Source organism: Ceratotherium simum, chromosome 23 (genome assembly GCF_057802395.1).
Source record: "Ceratotherium simum simum isolate JZ-2026a chromosome 23, ASM5780239v1, whole genome shotgun sequence".
In the NCBI taxonomy this organism is placed as follows: domain Eukaryota; kingdom Metazoa; phylum Chordata; class Mammalia; order Perissodactyla; family Rhinocerotidae; genus Ceratotherium; species Ceratotherium simum.
In genome coordinates this window covers 38,959,196-38,980,740 of record NC_141922.1, presented here as the reverse complement: position 1 = coordinate 38,980,740, position 21,545 = coordinate 38,959,196, and the positions used below count along the sequence as shown (strand labels likewise).

At 44.8% G+C, this 21,545-nt stretch overlaps 2 protein-coding genes across 9 annotated transcripts in view; one reads left to right on the top strand and one right to left on the bottom strand.

Moving 5' to 3' along the window:
* The window catches only part of VPS13B (vacuolar protein sorting 13 homolog B), a 741,189-nt gene that overhangs the window by 712,556 nt on the left and 7,088 nt on the right, over positions 1-21,545 (top strand). For all 8 annotated transcript variants that reach the window (XM_087447588.1, XM_087447586.1, XM_087447584.1 and 5 more), the window contains 5 exons: positions 782-900; positions 5,630-6,432; positions 10,755-10,931; positions 12,912-13,082; positions 20,212-20,388. In XM_087447588.1, coding sequence (XP_087303714.1) covers positions 782-900; positions 5,630-6,432; positions 10,755-10,931; positions 12,912-13,082; positions 20,212-20,388 — 1,447 coding nt within the window. The remainder of the gene's footprint in view (positions 1-781; positions 901-5,629; positions 6,433-10,754; positions 10,932-12,911; positions 13,083-20,211; positions 20,389-21,545) is intronic.
* On the bottom strand, positions 16,484-17,078 carry LOC106801925 (thymosin beta-4). The gene has a single exon (XM_014788088.2). The coding sequence runs from the start codon at positions 17,035-17,037 to the stop codon at positions 16,903-16,905; it is 135 nt and encodes a 44-aa protein (XP_014643574.1). The 5' UTR covers positions 17,038-17,078; the 3' UTR covers positions 16,484-16,902.

Below are 21,545 nucleotides of genomic sequence, written 5' to 3'. Positions count from 1 at the left end.
AGCAAATGAAGTTATCTGACATTCTTGTTACAAGTTATGTGAGTGACCTTGGGACGATTATGACACGTCTTGGTAGGTTTTCAGGTATATTTTTGTGTCCCCAGCATAGAAGGGCATCCTGATGGTCGTAAGTCAACACTCAAGAGCCTGAAAGTTTTTTGCACATTGCATGTCAAGTCCTGAGTTTTAGGGGTTATTTTCCACAGAGATTCATATGCACACGTAAAGCTGGCCCATGGCTGGGCTCCAGCCCATACAGAGTTACTTGCCAGTTCCAGAGAAGCAGAGAATGAAGACACTCATGCCCCATCATCCATCATTTTTTTTTTCTATGAACCTTACAGCTGGATATTGAGAAATCTGGATTTCATCTTTCTTTTTTTTTTTCATTTCAAGTCAGCTGAATGGCCTGTACACATGGATATAAAGAAATATAACCAGGAAGTGTTTGTGGTCTTGAGTCAGAACTTGAGACATTTGAAGTCAACCATTTCAGTAGTGTTTGTTTCTTTTTTTTTTTTTTTTGGTGAGGAAGATCAGCCCTCAGCTAACATCTGATTCCAATCCTCCTCTTTCTTTTTGCTGGCCCTGGGCTAACATCCGTGCCCATCTTCCTCTACTTTATATGGGACGCCGTCACATGGCTTGACAAGCGGTGCGTCAGTGCGCACCCAACCTGCAAACCCCAGGCTGCCGCAGTGGAGCACATGCACTTAACTGCTTGTGCCACCAGGCGAGGCCCTATTTCTTTTTAATCAGATTTTGAATCTTCTTTTTGCAGGTTGTGTTCCTCACTGGCTTTGGCTATGTATATGTGGACATTGGCCATCAGTGTGGCACAGTCTTCATCACTGTGGCCCCAGAAGGAAAAGCAGGACCTATTTTAACCAATACCAACAGGTAGGTTTAATTATTATCCCAGTGGCAGTATAGTAAGCTTTCCCATTATAAAGTTGTAAACCTACTGTTTACCATTCTCTGTCATCCCTATATATACATTAAAGCTTTTGGTTAATTATCATATAATCCATGTTATTCACTTAAATCATACCTATAATAGGTAGCAATATATCATCTTCCTTGGGTACCTCTTCCAGTTCTTCTGTGATAAGTTTAACAAACTGATTTACAAACTAAGACATGCATCTTAGAATTATATGTCATCATTAGCATGAAATGCAAATTAATACTTCTGTATACACATGACAACCTAGTAATTAGACTTAATTCAAGCTACATCAAAAATAAATTCACCTCTGGGGCTGGCCCAGTGGCGCAAGCAGTTAAGTGCGCACGTTCCACTGCAGCAGCCTGAGGTTCACCAGTTCAGATCCCGGGCATGCACCGACGCACGCTTGGCAAGCCATGCTGTGGCGGCATCCCATATAAAGTGGAGGAAGATGGGCACGGATGTTAGCCCAGGGCCAGTCTTCCTCAGCAAAAAAAGAGGAGGATTGGCAGATGTTAGCACAGGGCTGATCTCCTCACAAAAAAAAATAAGAAGAATAAAATAAATAAATAAATTCACCTCTTACAGCCACATGTTTTTTTCCCCTTCAACCTGACTGTTGCCATCAGATTTTGCAAACATGAACCAAAGAGTTAATATCCTTAATTAAAAGGAACTCATATAATTCAGTAGGAATAATATGAAGATAGCCCTTCCTTCCAAAAATAAAATAAGGGCAAAAGACATGACCAGAAAATTCTAGCAAGAGGAAATACAAGCAATCAAGGAAATGCAAATTTAAATAAGATATTACCTATCAAATTAACAGTGATGTTCCGTCATATACAGTCTTCTAGTGGAAGTGTAAATTGTTACCATTTTTTTGTGTGTGTGTGTGTGTGAGGAGGACTAGCTCTGAGCTAACATCTGATGCCAATCCTCCCCTTTTTTTCCTTGAGGAAGATCTGGCCCTGGGCTAACATCCGTGCCCATCTTCCTCTACTTTATATGGGACGCCACCCCAGCATCGCTTAACAAGCGGTGCGTCGGCGCGCGCCTGGGATCTGAACCTGCAAACTCCAGGCCGCCAAAGTGGAGCACGCACACTTAAACGCTGCGCCACTGGGCAGGCCCCAAATTGTTACCATTTTTTAGAAAACACTTTAGCAATATGTATTAAGAGCTTTAAAATCCCTTTGGCTGGAAATTCCACTTTTAAGAGTTTAAGAGTTAAAGCAATAATTAAAGAAGTAGGCAAAGATATATGCAGAGAGATATTTATCACATCGCTAATTATGATGACAAAATATTCAGAGTTTAAATGCCCATTAGTAAGAGAATGGATGATACATAAATGTACCATAAATGGTGTATCCATAGAAAATAGGTTTATAGGATTTAGTGGAATAGAAAAATGCATATGATAAATCAAAAATAAAGCAAACAGAATATAAAATGGGATATATAAATAGGATCCTAGTTATGTGTCATATGTACATATCTGTGCACACATAAATACATATATGCACGCACATTCTTACAGACACACATGCACAGAAAACTTTCCTAGAGGGCCGGCCCTGTGGCTTGGTGGTTAAGTGCGCGCGCTGCAATGCTGGTGGCCCGGGTTCGGATCCCGGGTGCGCATCAAGGCACCACTTCTCCGTCCATCCTGAGGCCGAGTCCCACATACAGCAACTAGAAGGATGTGCAGCTATGACATACAACTATCTACTGGGGCTTTGGGGGGAAAAAATAAAATAAATAAAATCTTTAAAAAAAAAAAAAAACTTTCCTAGAAATAAGACTGAAAAGAAAAGTAAGAAACCAAAATTGTTAATAGATGTGGGTAAAGGGCTGAAAAAGGGGCTACGTAAGCCTTTTATTTAAACAAAAGTTCCTTGCTTTTCATAGATGGTTAGGAAGTCATTAATTTTGACTCTGCCAAATTATTATTAACTTGAATTTATAATATTTCAAATAAGGTTGAGTAGAATATTTTCTTTGCCCAGAAGTGTTTGTAAAAAATTCATAGTATAACTAAATTGAAGACTAAATTTTAAATTGCAGGGGCCGGCCCCGTGGCTTAGTGGTTAAGTGTGCGCACTCCACTGCTGGCGGCCCGGGTTCGGATCCCGGGTGTGCACCGACGCACCGCTTCTCCGGCCATGCTGAGGCCACGTCCCACATACAGCAACTAGAAGGATGTGCAACTATGACATACAACTGTCTACTGGGGCTTTGGGGGGAAAATAAATAAATAAATAAAATTATTAAAAAAAAATTTTTTTAATTGCATAACACAAAATTTCAAGCCTACACAACAATTTCAGAAACATTTTATGTAGGGCATTAGTAGGGTCTTGTTAATGACAATAGCAATAATCCATCCATTCATTGGTAGAAATAGGGAAGGCACAGTATTTACTTGTACTTCCTTAATTCATTTATTCAACACGTATTTTTCAAATGTTTAACAGATGCCAGGGACTGTTCTAGGGATAGTACATCAGTGAATAAAAAGACCAAAATCCATGCTCTTGAGGAGATTACATTCTCATAGGTGTGGAATGGGAGAACAGAGAACAAAAATAATAAAAAAAGGACTTTTATGGTACATCATAAATCTGAATTTATTTTATTATAATAAAATATAAAGAAGGTTGGTATTCTGCAGATATAAAAACAGCCCTGTAAGAAGGACCAGGAGTGCCAGAGCATAGGGACAGAGAGAGTGTAGTTTTAAAAAAACAGGTGTAGGTAAGCCTCACCAAGAAGTTGACATGTGAGCAAAGACTTGAAAGCAGCAGGGGTTAGTAATGTGGTTATCTGGGGGAACAGCTTTGCAGACAAGGGCACAGCCAGTTCAAAGGTCTGAAGCAGTGTGCCTGGCATATTGGAGGAGCAGAGAAGAGGCGAGTGTGGGCCAAATGGGGTGAGTGGAAATGTAAGTAGTAGTGCCTGAGGTCAGAGAGGGAAGGGCTGGGAGGAGGGGACACATTGTTGTAGGGCTCTTAGTTTTCATTCTGAGTGACATGGGGAGGTCACTGGAGCATTCTAAGGAGAGAAGTTACATGACCTGACCTGAATTTTTAGAAGATCGTTGGCTGCTTTGTTGAAGTAGACTGTAAAGAAGCAAGGGTGGAAGCAGGGAGACTAGTTAGGAGATTATTACAGTTATCCTCACTAGAGGTGCTGATGGCTTAGACTGCAGTGGTATCAGTGGAAGTGGTAAGAAATGGTCAGATCCTGGATAGACTTTTAAGGAAAAGCGGGAGTGGGATTTCCCTGACACATTGGACAAGGGTTGAAAATAGAGGCATCAAGGAAGACTCCAGAATTTTTGGTCTAAGCAACTAGTAGGCTGTGGTTGCCATTAACGGAGACGGGAAAGACTGACTATATGTAGGTTTGGGGGTAAGATCAAAAGTTTGATTACAGAGCTGACAAGTTGAGATGTCTTTTAGAAATATAAGTGACTATGTGGCTAGGCAGTTAGAGATATAAGATTGGAGTTCAGGGGGAGTTCTAGGTTAACTATGACTTTGGAAGGTATATTATGGTACTGTATGATATGCCATCAGCATATAGATGGCATGTCAAACCATGAGACTGAAGGAGATCTCCAAACAGAATGAGTGGAGATGGGAAGAGAAGAGAACCAAGGGCTGAGCCTTGAGCACCTTAACTTTAAGAGGTCTGGGAGAAGAGGAGGGAGATGCATAGGTGACTGAGGATGAGTGACCAGAGGTAGAAGAGCTGAGAGAAAGGATGTAAAGAAAATGTTTCCAGGAGGAGAGAGTTATCGACAACGTCAGATGCCATTGTAGATCAGGTGAGCCACAAACTGCAAGTCTGTTATTTGATTTAGCCACGTGGAAGTCACTGGTGGCCTTGACCAGAGTTGCTTTGGTAAACTGGTGGGGGCAGAAGCCTGCTTGGAGCAAGGTTAGGAGGGAATGAAAGGAGAGGAATAGGAGACAATGTGTTTAGAAAATGCTTTGGAGTTTTTATGTAAAGGGGATCAGAAAAATGAGTGGTAGCTAGAGGACAAAGGGGAGTTACGAGAGCGATTTTTTAAGTAGGAGCAATAACAGCATGTTTATAAGCTGCTAGTAATGATGAAACAATAATGATGTAGAAGAGGGGTGAGTTGCTGGAATGATGACCTTGAGGAGGTGAAAGCAGAGTGCTTTAGCGCACAGTAGAAGGGTTCACAGAAACGGGAGCACGGGCAGCTGAGCCCTAGAAATGGTGGAGAGAGGGGAGCACACGGGCTGAGACGCTGGTAGATGGACCATTGTGGTAGGAGTTCGTGGTAATTTTCTTGCACTTGCTTTACTTCTTCAAATTAAGGAGTCTTGGTTATTTATTATGTCTTTCTGCCCTGTGATGATAACAATAGAGAATTAGTGCACAAAGACTAGAGGGATTTTGCAGTAAAAATCTAGTGTTGGTAAGGGAAACACAGAAACATGACAAGAACTTGTAACAGTCCCATTGGGAACATTTCCCAATACTGACCGTCTCTGTCCAGACACGATGTACTGAAAGTTGAGTTCTTATTTGTTTCCTATAAGAATCCAATGGGACATCAGGAGGTGTTCAGTAAGGCATTGTCATTAAAAGAAACAAAGAAAAGTCGGGGGAGACTAATGCTCTTTTCCCTTTCTTCTCTAGAACTTTGGAGAAGACTGTGACATTTAAAATGTTCGTCACTCAGTTGAGCCTGGCGGTGTTTGATGACCTCACCCACCACAAAGCAGCATCTGAACTTCTGAGACTCACGCTGGACAATGTTTTCCTCCAAATGGCCCCAGTGGCTGGTCCCCTCCTCGGGGAAGAGACGGCTGCAGCCGTCTTTCAGCTTTACGGTGTGGAGGTCTACTGTGGGGACCTGCAGTTAGACAACCAGCTGTATAACAAGTCCAATTTCCACTTTGCTGTCTTGGTCTGCCAGGGAGAAAAAACAGAACCTACTCAGTGTTCCAAAATGCAAAGTCTCCTTGTATCCAGCAAAGATTTGGAAGAATATAAGGAAAATTGTTTTATCAGACTTTGCCTCACCTTAACGGAGAGCAAGAGCTTATTTGATATTAATGAGTTCAGTTTTGAATTGAAACCTGCCCGGTTATATGTGGAAGATACATTTGTATACTACATCAAAACTTTGTTTGAGACGTACCTTCCTAACAGCAACCTGGCCAGTCACCCCACGATGGTCTCAGGTGGTAAACAGGTGTTGCCCGTGCAGGTCAGACAGCACGCCAGGGCCTTGGTGAATCCTGTGAAGTTACGGAAGCTGGTGATAGAGCCGGTGAATCTCCTCGTCAGCATCCACGCCTCTCTCAAGCTGTACATAGCCTCCGACCACACTCCGCTCTCCTTCTCAGTGTTTGAAAGAGGCCCCATCTTCACCACGGCCAGGCAGCTCGTCCATGCCCTGGCGATGCACTATGCTGCTGGGGCGCTCTTCAGAGCAGGTGAGGACACAAGCTGTGATGAGCTAGGGCCTGGGCAAAATGGAAGTGCTTTGGGGTGGTGCCTTATCGATTTCAATACGTAAGGGGAGCAATATGGTGAGAGGCGAAGAGCATGGGCTTTGTGGTTAGACAGCAGTGGATTTAAATCTAGGCTCTGCCACTGCTGGCTATAAGGCCTAGGGTGAGTTGCTGCACCCCCCTACATCTCAGTTTCCTTATCTATTAAATGGGTTTTAAGATTTTTGGAAAGATGAAATGAAAGTATGTAAAGTACCCTGCATTTTGCTTGGCACTTAATGAATAGCCAAGCAATAGTAGCTGTTATATTCACTGTTATATAACTTAGAATTTTAATTCCATTTAGCAAACACTTCTTTAGCTCCTTGCAGGTACAAGGCTCTATGTTAGCTCTCTAGTGCAGCCAGGAAAACCAGCCCAGGCCCTCAGCCCCCGGGCCTAAAAGAAATCCAGTTCTAGGTTGTTAGCTTTCTTCATTACAGTCCATGAATAGCTGTAGGTGAGAAATTCAGAGGATTTGTGTGCTCATAAGATGCATAAAGAGCCTTCTACCTACCCAGTGCAGCCCTGCCTGTCTAGACAGATCGCAAAGAGAAGGCTGTCGGTGTCTCAGCCTCTTCACAGCCCCGAGCTGGAAAAGTCTGCAGGGGGTGGCTTGAATATGTGTGCAGAATGCTGTATGGGGAGTACTGTGTGCTAAAGGTTGAGTGTTGAGGACCGAGTTGTCTCAGAATACTCTATGGTAACTGGATTCAAAAAACGCGTTCCTGACCTAAATTCACTCTAAGGCAGTTTCAGTTTGATAATGCAGCTCCTCAAGTTCCCATGAATTCAAGCAACAAACACCAGCCAGAGTTGGTCCTATGGGCCCTTTCTGGTCAAGAACAAGTCTTACTTTCTGCAAGTAAAAGGAGAGAACCTTTGTAACCTTGTACTTGGTGAATGCATTCCCATATATGATTAACATTGTAGCAGTAAGTGACCCATGTTGTTGTCATGCTGGTAAGATTACATTTTCTCCCTATTGAAATTCATAGAGTTATTAATAGGGCTACCCGAACACATTAAGTGAAAATGACAAAATTTGGGGAGGACCCTGCAAGAACTGTTTTGATAGCTTGCACAACAACGAAGAAAATATTTCCTTCTTCCTAAGAAATCATTTAAAAATAAGCAGCTAACATTTCACATTTAATAGATGGGTATATTTATAAACAACTCCAGAAACTTACCCTTTCAGGCAGTTTTTTCTTTTAACATGAGAAGCAGGTGTGTGGGTTACTGATCTGGGGCCTGGAAAGGAAGAGGCCTCCCTCCCACCTGGCACCACAGAACGCTGAGGTGTGGGGAGCACCCATCTGTGTAATGAGCTGGCAGAGAAACTCCAACTGTGGCACCAAGGAACCATACCCCTACAGCCTGTGTGCTAAAAACCATCTTTCTTTGTTTTGTTTTATGTTTTTAATGAGGTTTCACAAGAACATTCTGTTTGTATTTTTTGTAATCCACCTAAAAATCTTCTAAGCTGTTGTCCCAACTTCATTATATGCTGAGACAAGAAATTCTAATATAGAGGGCCAAGTTTTTAGAGCCTGTTGGGAATTCTGTCACTAAATATCTATGGACAATCTGAAGATTATCTGGAGGAAAGCAGTGATTGAAAAAGTTGGAAATGGGAAGATGGTAGGAGGTTACCAACCCCCCAGGGAAGAAAAGTCTTAAAGAGAACGTACTAGCATTCTGGCGGAGAAAGAGAGACAGCTGGCCTGGGAGTAATCAATGGCATCTGCATCTCATGTGCATGTAGGATGCACCCACTGGACTTGGTTACAAGCTTCCTGATTGGGATGCTCAAAATACCCTGACCTCATTTCTAGGGAAGTTTGTGGAGTCACCTTGAAGAGGTTTTATTTATGTATACTTTTTTTGTGAGGAAGATCAGCCCTGAGCTAACATCCGTGCCCATCTTCCTCCACTTTACATGGGACGCCACCACAGCATGGCTTGACAAGCAATGTGTCGGTGCGCGCCCGGGATCCGAACCCGGGCCACCAGCAGTGGAGCGCACACTTAACCGCTACGCCACGGGGCCGGCCCCTTGAAGAGGTTTTAAAAATAAAGAAACAGTAAAGTAATTAGACATGAGGAACTAATGCTATTTAAACAAAAGAATGAGGGCTTTATAATTTTCTGGGGTCCCTCTCTGCCCACAAGTCTCAGTGTGATGGGAAGTCAGGCAGACGCCCTTTTTCAACTAAATTTCCAAAGAAGTAAGCAAAGATATATTGCTTTTGGAGGAAAATAATTAAAGAAGGAGTGCCCTCAGATACTTTAGGCCCTTTTCTGGCCAGCTCAGATGCCACTGAGAAGTAGCTCTGGTCCCCACATAGCCCTCACATCAGGCAGAGGTCCTAAGCCAGGAGATCCTAACCGCCCCCTCGTGTGGCCAGGCTGGGTGGTTTCCGCTCATTCTGCCTGAATGGGCCCATTGTAGAGTGGTCTTTGCTTGGCAATAGCTTACTCTTCTCTCTTTATCTCTATGTGGAATCTTTGGAACGAAAGGGAATTGAGATGTTTCTAGACCAACCTTCTGCCTCCAGGCAAACCTTACAACTATTTCAGGCTTAAGGGAATCTGCTATTTCTTTACCTCCAGAGAGAGTCCTCCAAGGAAGAATATCCCGCAACCTTCCAGGCTGCTCTGCCTACTTGTTGCAGCCTGGACTCACAGAAAAGATGGAGGGTAGCTTTAGAATCAAGTAAACCTGGGTTGGAAACCCAGCCCACATGTCCTGACTGGCAGGGAGATGGTGAGCAATTGACTTAATCTCTGAGCTACAGTTTCCTCCTGCCTGCCCACCTGCCTGCCTGCGAGATGGTGGAGACAGGCTAACACCATGTCAGATTCGCCTGTCCCCTGTGCCTGGTACAGCCCCTGACCCCAGGGAGGGGCTCAGTCATTAGCTAATCTGAATTTATTTGAAGGGAGGTAATAGTACTTCTCTTGCACAGTCGCTGTGACAATTAAATGAGTTGAATGCCTGGCACCCATAGGCCCTCCCATTTATAATATTCCTCTTCTGGAAGTTATTCCCTCTTTTACTCTAAACCCTAGTGTTATCAGCCTAATGATGATATCATCCTATCAGAGAAGGGAAGTGGGCTCAAAATTTGAGAATGTCTCTCCCTAAAAGGTTGGGCCTGGGAACCTTTAGGGCCCTGGCTTGCCTCTTGCACCCATACCTTCCCAGTCCCCTGGAATCGGTGACTTGACTGGGGATCTCTGTCATAGGCCTGTAGTGCAAGAACCTGCTGGTGAGGGAGGGTTGGCTCCCACATGGGTCCTGTCCCCATGGCCTCCCCATTAGAGTGCTCTCAGCCCCAGGCTGGACAGGTCAGTGGGTTCCAGGAGGAAGTCGCCTGTTCACAATCCTCCTCTCCTTAGCCCTTGGCTCTTGCCTGTACCTCCAGCCCTCTGGCCCGAGAGCCCCAAGCCCTTACCCTGGGGAGGAAGGTGAAGGGAAGCCACTGCTGGAGTCCACACCACAGCCACGTTCCCAAGAGGCAGTGCACACGGCAATCAGGCCACTGAGCAGGCCAGCTCCTGGCAAGCGCCAGCTCAAGTAGGAAACCAGATCCAAGCTCCCCTCCTGGGACATTCACAGGGAACACTCCCCTCTCGCTAACCTAATCAGTATGTCCATGTCACCAGTGTTTACACAACTGAAACTGGGGTTGAGGGGGAGACATTTGTCTGGCTCCAGCTCTGCTCCAAAGGGAAGCACTCAATTTGGTAGGATTGGGAAAGATTAAAAATAACTCCTCCATCCTTGTCAGAACTTTGCATCCCCTTTGCAACACCCCATTTAGCATCTGGCCTCCTCCCCTGACCAGGCATCTGCTCCTCACCCTGGTGCCTCCACTGCCCCAAGGAGGTTTTAAGGATAACTTCCCAGCCTGCAAACACCTGCCGCCTAAGGCACCAGCTTTCCTTGGGCTTATGGGAGCGTGTGTCCCCCTGCACGGGTCCCTTTTAGCAGGAATACGGGAGGCCAGGCAGGGAAATCATATTAAAGCTATTTGTGAGGCTGCCAAAAGGATCACTTTGATTTATAAAGTATGAAAGTTTGCCGTTTATGAATTCACAGTGAATGAGTTATTTCCCATATTTTGCTCCAAAGAAGCTTATTACATTCTCAATTCTAGTGTGAAAAATGAATTGCAGGAAAAATGGGTCACTTTTCCCAAATGTTGAAAGTGCCATATTTCACGTTTCAGTAACCCCTTCCCTTTGGTCCGTTACAGGCTGGGTGGTTGGATCTCTGGAAATCCTCGGCAGCCCGGCAAGTTTGGTGCGAAGCATCGGGAACGGGATCGCCGACTTCTTCAGGCTTCCGTATGAGGGGTTGACCCGAGGCCCAGGAGCCTTTGTGAGTGGAGTTTCCAGAGGGACAACATCATTTGTAAAGCACATTTCCAAAGGTAGCTATTTTGTTTCCTTGTAATAGTGCCTTATTTTCGTTTTTTCCTGTCTTATTTTTTATTTAAGAATGTGTTAAAGTTTTAAATGCGTTAAGTTTGCCTTGAGCTTTGTTTGGCTAAATTGCACTGAAATGTTGGATTTGTAACAAAGCTCATATATAATGTCTTATGTTTTAAACAGATCACTCCTTGCCTGTAGTGTGTGAAAATGTTTCAGAAACTTCAGAATTTTAAACCTCCCATTGGGAAAACAAGGATTGGCTCAACTGTTATTCCATGTGATAAATACAGAAATATTAAAGGTGTTCGGGACTTCTGCTAAACATCAGAAATCCTACACTGTGTTGCCTCATCATATATTGTTTTAATGTAGATACAGTTGTCATAACTTTTGTGAGGATATGGATATATTTTGACATGCAAGCCGAGATGGAGGTGAAACAGCCAACTTGCCTGTAGCACGCCACGTAAACAGTGCCATCTTGTGGCCCAGCTGGGTCATCAGGCACAGAAGCCAAACTGCTGCCCGCAAGAAGGAGAATGTTTTCGTTTTTATCTGTGTATTTGCTTGAAGATATTTTGGTCGGGTTGGCAGTGACTTGGGAACTAACAAGGGCCATCTGAGTCCCTTTTTCTTCTCAGCAGGAGGCAGGGAAAACAGGGCAAAGGGCATTTCCCCCATAAAAGGCTTTTTACTGTCAACAGTGCTGCAACTCGGTTATGAGTGGGCAGGTTATAGAAGTCTCTAGAAGGCTCAAAAGAAGACTTGAGCTTGAAATATGAGAACCCATGATCCATAGATGGGGGCTGGCAAGAGAACAGCATTCTGTGGACAATGACAGGACCTCTCCCCCAAGCCCCAGTCATCCGGGAGGCCTGTGAGCTGAGCTGCAGGAACTCAGATGAGTCACTGGTGGATTTCTCACTCTTGACACTTGAATCTTTGTGGTTCTGTTGTTTTTATTTTAAAATAAGACAACCAACACCTGTTAAATTGAACTCCAGTGGTAATTTTAGCGCACTGACTCACTGAATGTTTTTTACACTTGTTCTCTGCGTCTCTTAGCAAAATCTCTTTGGTTTGTTGGTGGCTGTGTGTGTGTGCATGGATTTTGTTTTTTTTTAGATTACTGGTAAAGATGCAGCTGCAAAAATGACATCTACCATCTCTTCTTGAAACTAGACCTCCAGTAACAGATGAGCTAATGTGTTAGCTTCAGGATGTGTCCGTTGCATTCTTTCGGTTTTGCTTCATTGAGATCTCTGCAGACTTGCTAGAGGGGATTATGACTATTTTGAGCACAATGCTGAAATAGCCATTCTTAGGAAAACCAGACGGAATCATGGCATTCTCATGATTTATTCCCTTTATTGCCCTCACTTTTTTCAGTTAACATCCTGAATATTAAAATTGCATGTGGTGTTTGTGACACAATAATTATTTTCTCAATGTCAAATGATAAAGTTTAGTGTCTCCCTTTACTATGACTGGAGTAATAAGAAGGGAATAAATTTTATTCCTAAAGTGGAAACATTTCTTTACAATCTGTCTAAAATTCAGCAATATAACCTTAACCTTTAAAATCAGAGCAGGAAAATTTTAACCTTCAAAACTAGGCCTCAGTAAGGATTTCAAAACTAACTGTTTTAGCCAAGCCTTGACAATCAAATGATAGTGAACGATAGTTTCATATGAAACTCTAGGCATTTTTCTGGTGACAGAGATTCTTGTCCTACCCCTTTTGAGGAGTGCCATCACCCTCATAAGCAAGTGTTAATCTTCACCTCATTTTCTTAAGGCTGTTGCTTCAAACTTCCCAAGAGGAAGCCACCATCACTCACCACCTAGGCATGTGCAGGAGGCACAGGTGGGCTTCCCCCACCCACTCCCCTCACCACAGCCCCCCAGGGCTCACTCCCCTGGGGTCCACTGTGTATGTGACCAGGAGGCCAACCCACCCATGTGTCTTGTGCCCTCAGGTACCCTCACCTCCATCACCAACTTGGCCACAAGCCTGGCCCGGAACATGGACCGGCTCTCTCTGGATGAGGAGCACTACAACCGGCAGGAGGAGTGGCGGCGGCAGCTCCCCGAGAGCCTGGGCGAGGGCCTCCGACAGGGCCTGTCCCGGCTGGGCATCAGCCTGCTCGGTAAGGGGCTGCCGGGGACCCGAGCACTCACGTCTGTCTGCGCTCCAGCTCTGTGGGCAGGCCAGGGTGTGCAGGCTCCCAGCACGGGGTGGTTGTGAAGTTTACATTCTTTCTGCAGACGAAGCTGAGGACCAGGCAGTCGCTCTGGTTCCTGATCCATGAGGCACTGGAACAGGACCCCCCTTCCAGAGCCACTGTGCGGCTGTGACAGGGGCCATCCCGAGAGCAGCCCGGTAGGAGGTTCACCTGCACAGATGCCTGTGTTCCGCCTTCCATTGCTTCTAGTATAAAACGTTTCTCTGGCCTCAGCATGGCTCTCTAAAATGGTATCATTCCGTAGGAAGACCCCTGAGTGTGGGGTGTCAACACGAGGCAACGGTACACAGCTGTTTGCTTGTTGCCGTGAGTAACCGGCACACCTTCCGCAGCCTTTGCTCCTTCACTACCACAGACGCTGCGGCCCAGTGCTTTTGTTTGAGAAGCGCCTGAGCAACGTGCAAATGTCACGTCAACTTCATTTAGGAGCCCACTTTTTCCTTTTCCTTTTTTAAGAGTGCCAGATCAGCTTGACTCAGAGTAGTTAGCATTTGTCGTGCAGCCAGATAGTATAGTTAGAGGTGAAGATTGCTATGGATATTTCCAAATATTACAAATGTTTAAAAAATAAGTTGCTTTGGAAAAATCTATAAAAAGGAAGCTTCAGAGCTGAAATTTTGCAGAGCAGGGTTTTCAAGGGTATCTTTTGTTTATTTGTTTGCAAAGGAATTTAAAACTGTATTGCTTGGCAGCATGCCTGCCGAGCATCTGAAGGAGTATGCATCTCTCAGAGATCAAAGTGCCCCAAAGCAGAGAGAGCAAAGGTCAGCTTGAAAGGATTTGTCCTCTCTCCAGTCTGCAGTTCTATACACAACCCTTCAACTCGCAGAGCAGCCAGCTGAGGCTCTGAGAGGAAGTAGTAAGATATTACAAGTTCACATTAAGTTACTAGAAATTGTTTGTCATAACATTCAGTGGTGTGGGGCACTGTCATTTGCTAACACGTGGAAACTGGGAGCCTACTGACCTGGGATGGAACTGCTGGGTAAAGGAACAAACTCCAAAGCAATGGTGACTGCTCTGGGGAAGGAGGTATTGAGGGGGCCACATTCCTCAGGAGCCAGCAGACCACAGGCTAGAGTGTCCAGGTCCTTTCTTTGTGACCTCAGGCAAGTTCTTCTCTGAAGCTAGGTTTCTCTTTTGTAAACTGGAGCTGGTGATACCATTATTCAAAGTAATGATGGTCGGTAGTGTGCCAGGCATAGCGTCCATGTTCGGTAAACAGCACCTCTCGTTATTATATTAGGGGAGCAAAGGAACTGTAGGAGTTCCCTGCTTTCAAAGAGTGTCCCAGCAAAGAGAGACGTGTGAGCAATGGCAGGAGCATTTTTGCTTCTGTTTTAGTCCAATGGGTTAAGTTGCTATAACTGCAGCAAGCGACAATGAGGTTATCTTGGGGACCTTACGTCACTGGAGACTGTGGAACCTCTTTTTGCTCAGAATTGTGAGCTTACATGCCCTCCACCCTGGGCAGGAGAGCTTCCTCCCCTCCATCCAAGCTCTTCTTGGAGCTTACAGGTGCTCAGCAGAGGAGACCTGAGCTGGCTGGCATGTGGCTGTTTCCATCCTGACTAACCAGTTCTCCTCCTACCCAGAAAAGCCCACACCCACTACCCAGTTTCCACTGTATCAAATTGTGCCTGATAGTAGAAATCAGTTATGTGAGGAGCCGTGATTCTGCCTTTGTGATGTCGCCCTTTTGAGCATGACTCCTGTTGTTAACCAGGGTAGACAGTCATAGAGCTTTGATCTTTGGTACAGTCATTGTGTCTTGTACATCCTCACCCATGCAAGGGAATCATTTAGTCTGTCTGTGGAAACTGCATTGAGTTCTCAGAGTCTTTCTGCATCTCTGGCAGTTTCCAAAAACCTAGGAGTTTTGGGGGTGACATTAATCCCTCCTCAGTGTGTACTGATTGCACCTGCGGACACTGGCCTGTCCCTGGGCCCTCAGGAGTGCCATCCCAGCAGCACACCTGAGCAGCATGTCCATTTCTGTGATCCTTGGACTAAGGTTGGCCTAAACCAGCTTCCTTTCCTCTAAGAGTTCAAGAACTGTCTATATCCCACATCATCACTGGGTCATCTCAAATGCCTGGTCCTAGAACTACCTGATATGTGGCAGGAAGAAGAGAGGAGGAGTAGGACCAACCAAGTCCCCTCATCTGGGAAAGTACAGATTCATCACCATTTAATCCATCCCCCAGAAATGGTGTTTAAAACCGCTAAATGCAGTTAAGTGCCTAACTGAAGTTAGAGCTATTAACATACAATAGTTTGAAACCCATGCTTAGTGAAATCAAAATGCTAGTTCCTCAGTTCCTTTCTTTACAAGAAAGAAACATTAACGACTCAGTTAGTAAAAATATATTTAAAGAACATTTCAGGTTGACAAAGTACTTTCACATGTGTCATCTTATTTGATTTTCAAACTCTAGGCATGGATGAGGTTAAGTGACTTGCCCAGGTCAGACTTCCAGCCAGGACAAGATCCTGGACCTCTCCACATGTCACCCACCCTGGAGGGCTCCAAGCCTGGAAACAATCAGGATGTGGGGAGACTGAACAATTGAAAGTTCCAGAGTAGGAAAAACACATGTCCCCCAAATGTTTATGGGTTTGGGGGGCCTTCTTGCCTCTGCTTGGCCCTCATGGGGACACCATGGAGTGTTATGAGGCACTTGAAAAATCAAAGGAAGTCTTTAGCTGCCATCCCCAGCCACAACACCTCAGGTCAGCGAGGAGAAGTGTCGGCTGGCAGAGATGCCCCCGAGGCTCTTGGATGAGCTCCACAACAGTTTTTGGAAAGCAATCGCTTTTGGAAAAATTCTGTTTAGCCTGCAGAATTGGAATCAGCCTTGCCCACATTTACCAGGTCCATTCCCCAAACACCCCCACTTTCTCTACACCCTGAGTCTGTGCTGAGAGAGGATATGAGCTCTGAGTCACGGCTACAGTCCACGTTCCCTGCCAGACATGACTTCTCTCTCGTGAATACCAAAGGCAGGATGTCAGAACTTGCTTCTCTGACCCACGCTTCTTTTGGGCTGCTGCCTGACTTATGAAGCATTGCTAGATTTCCCAGCAGCCACACCCTCTGTCTTTACGGCCACTCTTGGTATGCCATTCGAAATCCTAACAAAAGAGGCCTCTGCCAGGTGAATCAGGATGGTTTCCCTCAAGTGAGTGAGTGAAGAGCTATGAGTAGGCCCCCTGATACCACTTGCAGCCATTAGCAGAATGGTTTGCAGTTAGTAGGGCATCTAGGAATAAAAGAAGTGCTTCCTAATATTTTTGCTAATCTGTTCTTTTTTTTTTTTTCAGGTTTTAAAACATTTTATTTGCATATTAAAAAAATTGTGCATTCCAATAATTAAAATCATTTGAACAAAAAAATGGCACTCTGATTAAACTGCATTTACAGCCTGCAGGACACCTTGGACCAGCTTGGCTTTCCTCTAGAGTTCACTGTCGTCCCCCTAGCTTCTGCCTTCACCAACATGCAAGTTCTTTTCCTTCCCTGCCAGCCAGACAGGCAGATGGGAGAGGCAGGCAAGGCCTTCGTTGTCAGTAGTTCTCGCTTCTTTGATGTGAAAAGGGGCAGCACAGTCATTTAAACTTGATCCAACTTCTTTGCATCTTACGAAGTTAAACAGCTAAAAGAAGTAAAATAAGAAGGCAATGCTTGTGGAATGTACAGTGCATATTGGCGGCGCACGCCTCATTACGATTCGCCTGCTTGCTTCTCCTGTTCAATCGTTTCTTTTGAAGGCAGTGGATTTTTCTCTTGCGTTTCTGTCTTCTTCAATTTGGACTTATCGAATTTCTCAATCTCAGCCATATCGGGTTTGTCAGACATGGTTGCAGAGGAAGCGGAGTGAGGCGCGCGAGCCAGTGGAGATGGGTCTGCGAAGTAGCCGCCGCCGAGTGCCTGCTAGTCTGTTCTGATCGAACAAAGCTAGCCTCACGCTGGAATACCTGATATACTCTGTGGGTCTCCTTTGTCTCTGGAATGCTGAGCCCTGGAGTGGTTGCCAGCTTAAGGCCTGTGCCTCTGCTATTATGATAAAAAAAAAACTGCCCCAAATAAACTCACACTGTGTGGTCAGGGCAGGACCAAAAGAGCCACCCAGGCGGGAACTTTCACAGATCAGTACCCCAGTGTTTTTTGCCTGAGGCTGGGGAGCAAGTCTCAGAAGAGGTGAGGGAAGGCCCTTCTAGTTCCCTTGCTTCACAAAGAAAGCCCTCCTCCTCAACGAAAGGGCAGAAAGGGAAACACCTCCCCAATTTCTCCTTCACCCAGCACACATAGAGTCCATGGAAACTCCCCTCCGAGGCACGCTCTTCCTTCCTGCCTCACTTCATCACATCACAGCCGTCTCCATGTGGCCGCCCACCCTGTGGGCCTGACGCCAACAGACTAGTTTGGGGATCAGTTTCCACTGCTTAAAGCCTTAGAGCAGAGTTTGAGTATATGACAGTAAATAATTTACCAGTTGTGGGATTTAGCTGGATTATACTTAATAAGAAAGTCTTCTGAAGCCCTGAAAGGAGCTGCCTCTCTCAAGGCACGGCTGCAGACACCATGAAATGGCTGCTAGTCTCGCACAGCCTCTCTGTCCCCAGCTCACACCTGGTGACCAGTGAGGTGTCGGTGTGTGTGACGGGCCTGCTTTCCCCCTCCAGGGTCTGGTATGGGCGAGGGCGTGTGATCTGACAGTTCCTTCTCTCCCTCTTAGAATCTGACACCTTCTCATGGGGTTCAGGGTTTCCACTTTTCAGGCTGCCCAAAGAGTTTATCTATCAAAGCCACGGTAACTGAGCCTTCACTGTGGCCAGTGGCTGGAGAAAGTGGAAGATCAAAGGGGAGTTTCACTGCGATACCTGTTTGTACTCAGGCAGATAGAAGTTGGAGCCCCGTGTGGATAGTCACTGCTGTCGAGGCTCCGTATTCCTTGTCAGGTTAGGCCTGGCACATTAAAGGGAAATGGGAGATTCTCAAAGAAGTAACCACCTGCCCCCCCCCCAACGCAATTTTAATAGTCTCAATAGAAATCTGCGCTTGAGAAAGACATTTCTACCAGAAACACGGGCAATATGTAATTTATTGGTGAATTTGTAATTATTTACCCCAGTTTTTCTACTCTTAAGCATGGAGGGAGACCTTTCAAAGAAATCAGATAATGAAATCATAAAAGCTTTATTCTTTGATTTGATGCTATTCCCTTTGAACTGTCTGACTTATGTCTGCTATGAAATGATTTGTAGAGAAGACACCAAGGTTCTTGCCTCTCTCAAGCACTGATGGTGGCCATCACCCCCGTGTGGCTGGTTCCGTTAATACTTTTCTGCTGCTCTCCCGACCTCATAGATGGGGGAGAGCAGAGCATCAGATTCCTCAGACTGGAAACGTGAGGGGAGCTCCCCAGCCTGAGTGCCAAGACTCGGTGTCCCGATCCCTCGGCCCTCAATAGCCAGGGCGCCAGGGCCAGCTGTGAGCAGCTTCCTCTGCTGCCTGCATCATTTCTTTAGGTTTGGGAAGGGTTGGTCTAGGCTGGGAAACAGACCTGTTGCCTCAGGTCATTCTTAATCTGTCAATACAGAAATTTAAATGGCTCTGTCAAATTTAGAGGAATGGAATCCTTGAAGAGCATTCCCTTTACAATTGATCTGAAGGAACTGGCCTTTTGTTTTACTGGATTTTGTTCAATGGAATATTGCTTGAAATTAGCAGGTCATTAACTGAGACCTGGAAATCTCCATTTACCCAAAAGACTTTGAATTAGTGGCATTTGGAATAATGGGATTTGACATGTACTAAAATTTCTACCAGGGGGACTGTGCATTTTCATTAATCCTAGCAGGTTGGAGTTGAAAACAGAGAATTCTGTCAAAAATTGTAATGAAATTTGTACCTCTTACTGAGTTAGGGAACCTCTTACTCCATCATGAAAAAAAAATCGGGACTGGTGAGGCCTTTGCTAGATCTCATCATTGGCCCCTCAGAGTGAGAGGAGCAAGCAAGATGGACCCACAAAAGAGGCTAAGGGATTCACCCTCCACTCAGTATATGACCTGGCTTCTCCGAGGGAAAGCCATTAGAGCAGAGAGTAGTGAGAGCAGGGGTTTGTAGCTGTTCTAAAGTGAAGAGTCAGTGGCCAAACTGTAGTTGAAGAGAGAGAGAAGCAAGTTTTTCCAAGACTGGCAAAGGGAAGAGCCTGTTTTATAACCAGGATCAGTGAATAGCTTGGCAGTTAAGAACTAGGCTGTGACTGCAACTCCCTTGACTGAAATCCTGGCTCAAGCACAGGACAGCTTTGTGACCTTGGGGAAAACTCCTTAATCTCTCGGTGCCTCAGTGGCCTTATCTAGGAACTAAGGATAAAAATCATGCCTGACTCCTAGGATTATGAGGATTAATGATCTCATACAGGTAAAGCTCTTAGCACAGTTCCCAGCACATAGTAACCACTCAAAATAGATTAGCTATAATAGAAATAATAATTACTATATCACCACTCTTATTATTAAATAATATGTTAATATTAAATTGTTATTAAATTATTACTCTTATTATTACTAAAAGAGAGAACTCAGAAAAGGGCTGGGCCCTTACAGTATTTTCATCCTCCTGATTCAGTGAAAATTTATTGGGCTGCGCAGGGTCACTCTCCTCCTAAGGAGTTGTTAGCTCTCTTTTCTAAACTGTGTTGCCTGGTTTCTGGTGAAAGGCATGTGGGTGTCACTTTGGAGTAGTCTGACATGTTTACTAAATTCTGAGCTGAAGTTCACAGATCCTAACTGTGATGGACCAAACCCACTCTGAATACTGTGTTTTGATGATGATGATAAATGTCTGCATTAAAGAGCTCTCAATGTACTTAGATAATTGGTAAATAAATGTATAGTAAAGAACTTTATAATGAGGGTGGGGTTTCATTTTCAATTCAAACAAAACTGTGTCCCAGATTGAAGGTTTTCACTTTCTCAGGATTTTAAGCCTCGGTCCTTACTGGGGTTTTTTGTTTTTCAGGTGCAATTGCTGGTATAGTCGATCAGCCAATGCAAAACTTCCAGAAAACATCTGAGGCTCATGCTTCAGCAGGACACAAGGCCAAGGGTGTTATCTCGGGCGTTGGGAAAGGAATCATGGGGGTGTTCACAAAGCCCATCGGAGGAGCTGCCGAGCTTGTGTCACAGACTGGCTACGGTGAGTCGGTGGAAACCTGTCAGGCCAACTCAGCATCACCAATTAATTTGCGTTATTATACCAAGGATTCCCAAAGATAATCTAGCCCTTCACTTGGCAAAAGAGTGAAAAATAAAATGGATAAATCCATAGATAAATAGCTATCTTTCTTACCTCCTTATGCTTATTCACACAGAAAGTAGAATTGTACTACTAATAATAAATTATAATAATAAAATTATAGAACCAGGAAATCAATTAGTAATTTCAGTATATGTATGTCAGAATCTTTTTACAGTACATTTAATAATAGACTTTAATGAAAAGTAACCTGTTAGAGGTTGAGGGCAATATGTAGACTATATTGAAGCAGAGAATAGAATTACTGCTTTTTCTGGTGAGCAATTTGAAAGGAAAATGAGGTTGTAAGGCTGGAAGATATCTTTAAATGAAAATGTGTATGTATTTGGAGAATGAGAGAGAGAGGAGCATGCGTGTGTGTGTGCACATGTGTGCATGTATGTGGGTGTGCACACACTGCCAACACAGCTTTGCGTTTGGCGTGGCTTTCTCACCTGCAGACTCCATGCTGCTGTTGCAGCCAGGCCGAGCATCCTGGCCACTAGCAGCAAAGGTGTATGATCTGCAACTGAAAACCCCTTCCCCAAGCAGACAGCTGGGGAGCACTGGACTCGTGGCACTCTTGCACTTGGGTAGTGGAGTGCCAGGGCCTCTCCCCATGCATGCATGTGCACAGGAGTAATGGCTGCATACGAAAGGAAGCACCTCCTCCCACGCTTATTTTCTGCATTCTTGGCAGAGCACGTTAAAGTGACTTTTAATAAACAGGTAACTGCAATTGTTACCTTTTTACCTAAAATCAGTGTTATCATTTTGATCACAAAGCAGGCTGTCTAGCTAGTATCACAAACTTAGAGGAGAGCTCTCTCGTTTGTCAGACACGTGAGCACTCGGCATCCGGCCATAAAATCTGTGGGGTACATTTGACTACAGGCATCCTGCACCTCAGCAGATCTGACAAGAGGCAGCCAGATCAGGCATAAAAAACAGTATCTGAAAGGAAGAGAGCGGGAGATGAAAACCCACACTCAAGCAACCATCCGGAGAGGTTATTAGAGACCACACAGACACGAACATGTGTTCCTCTTCGCTTTTCC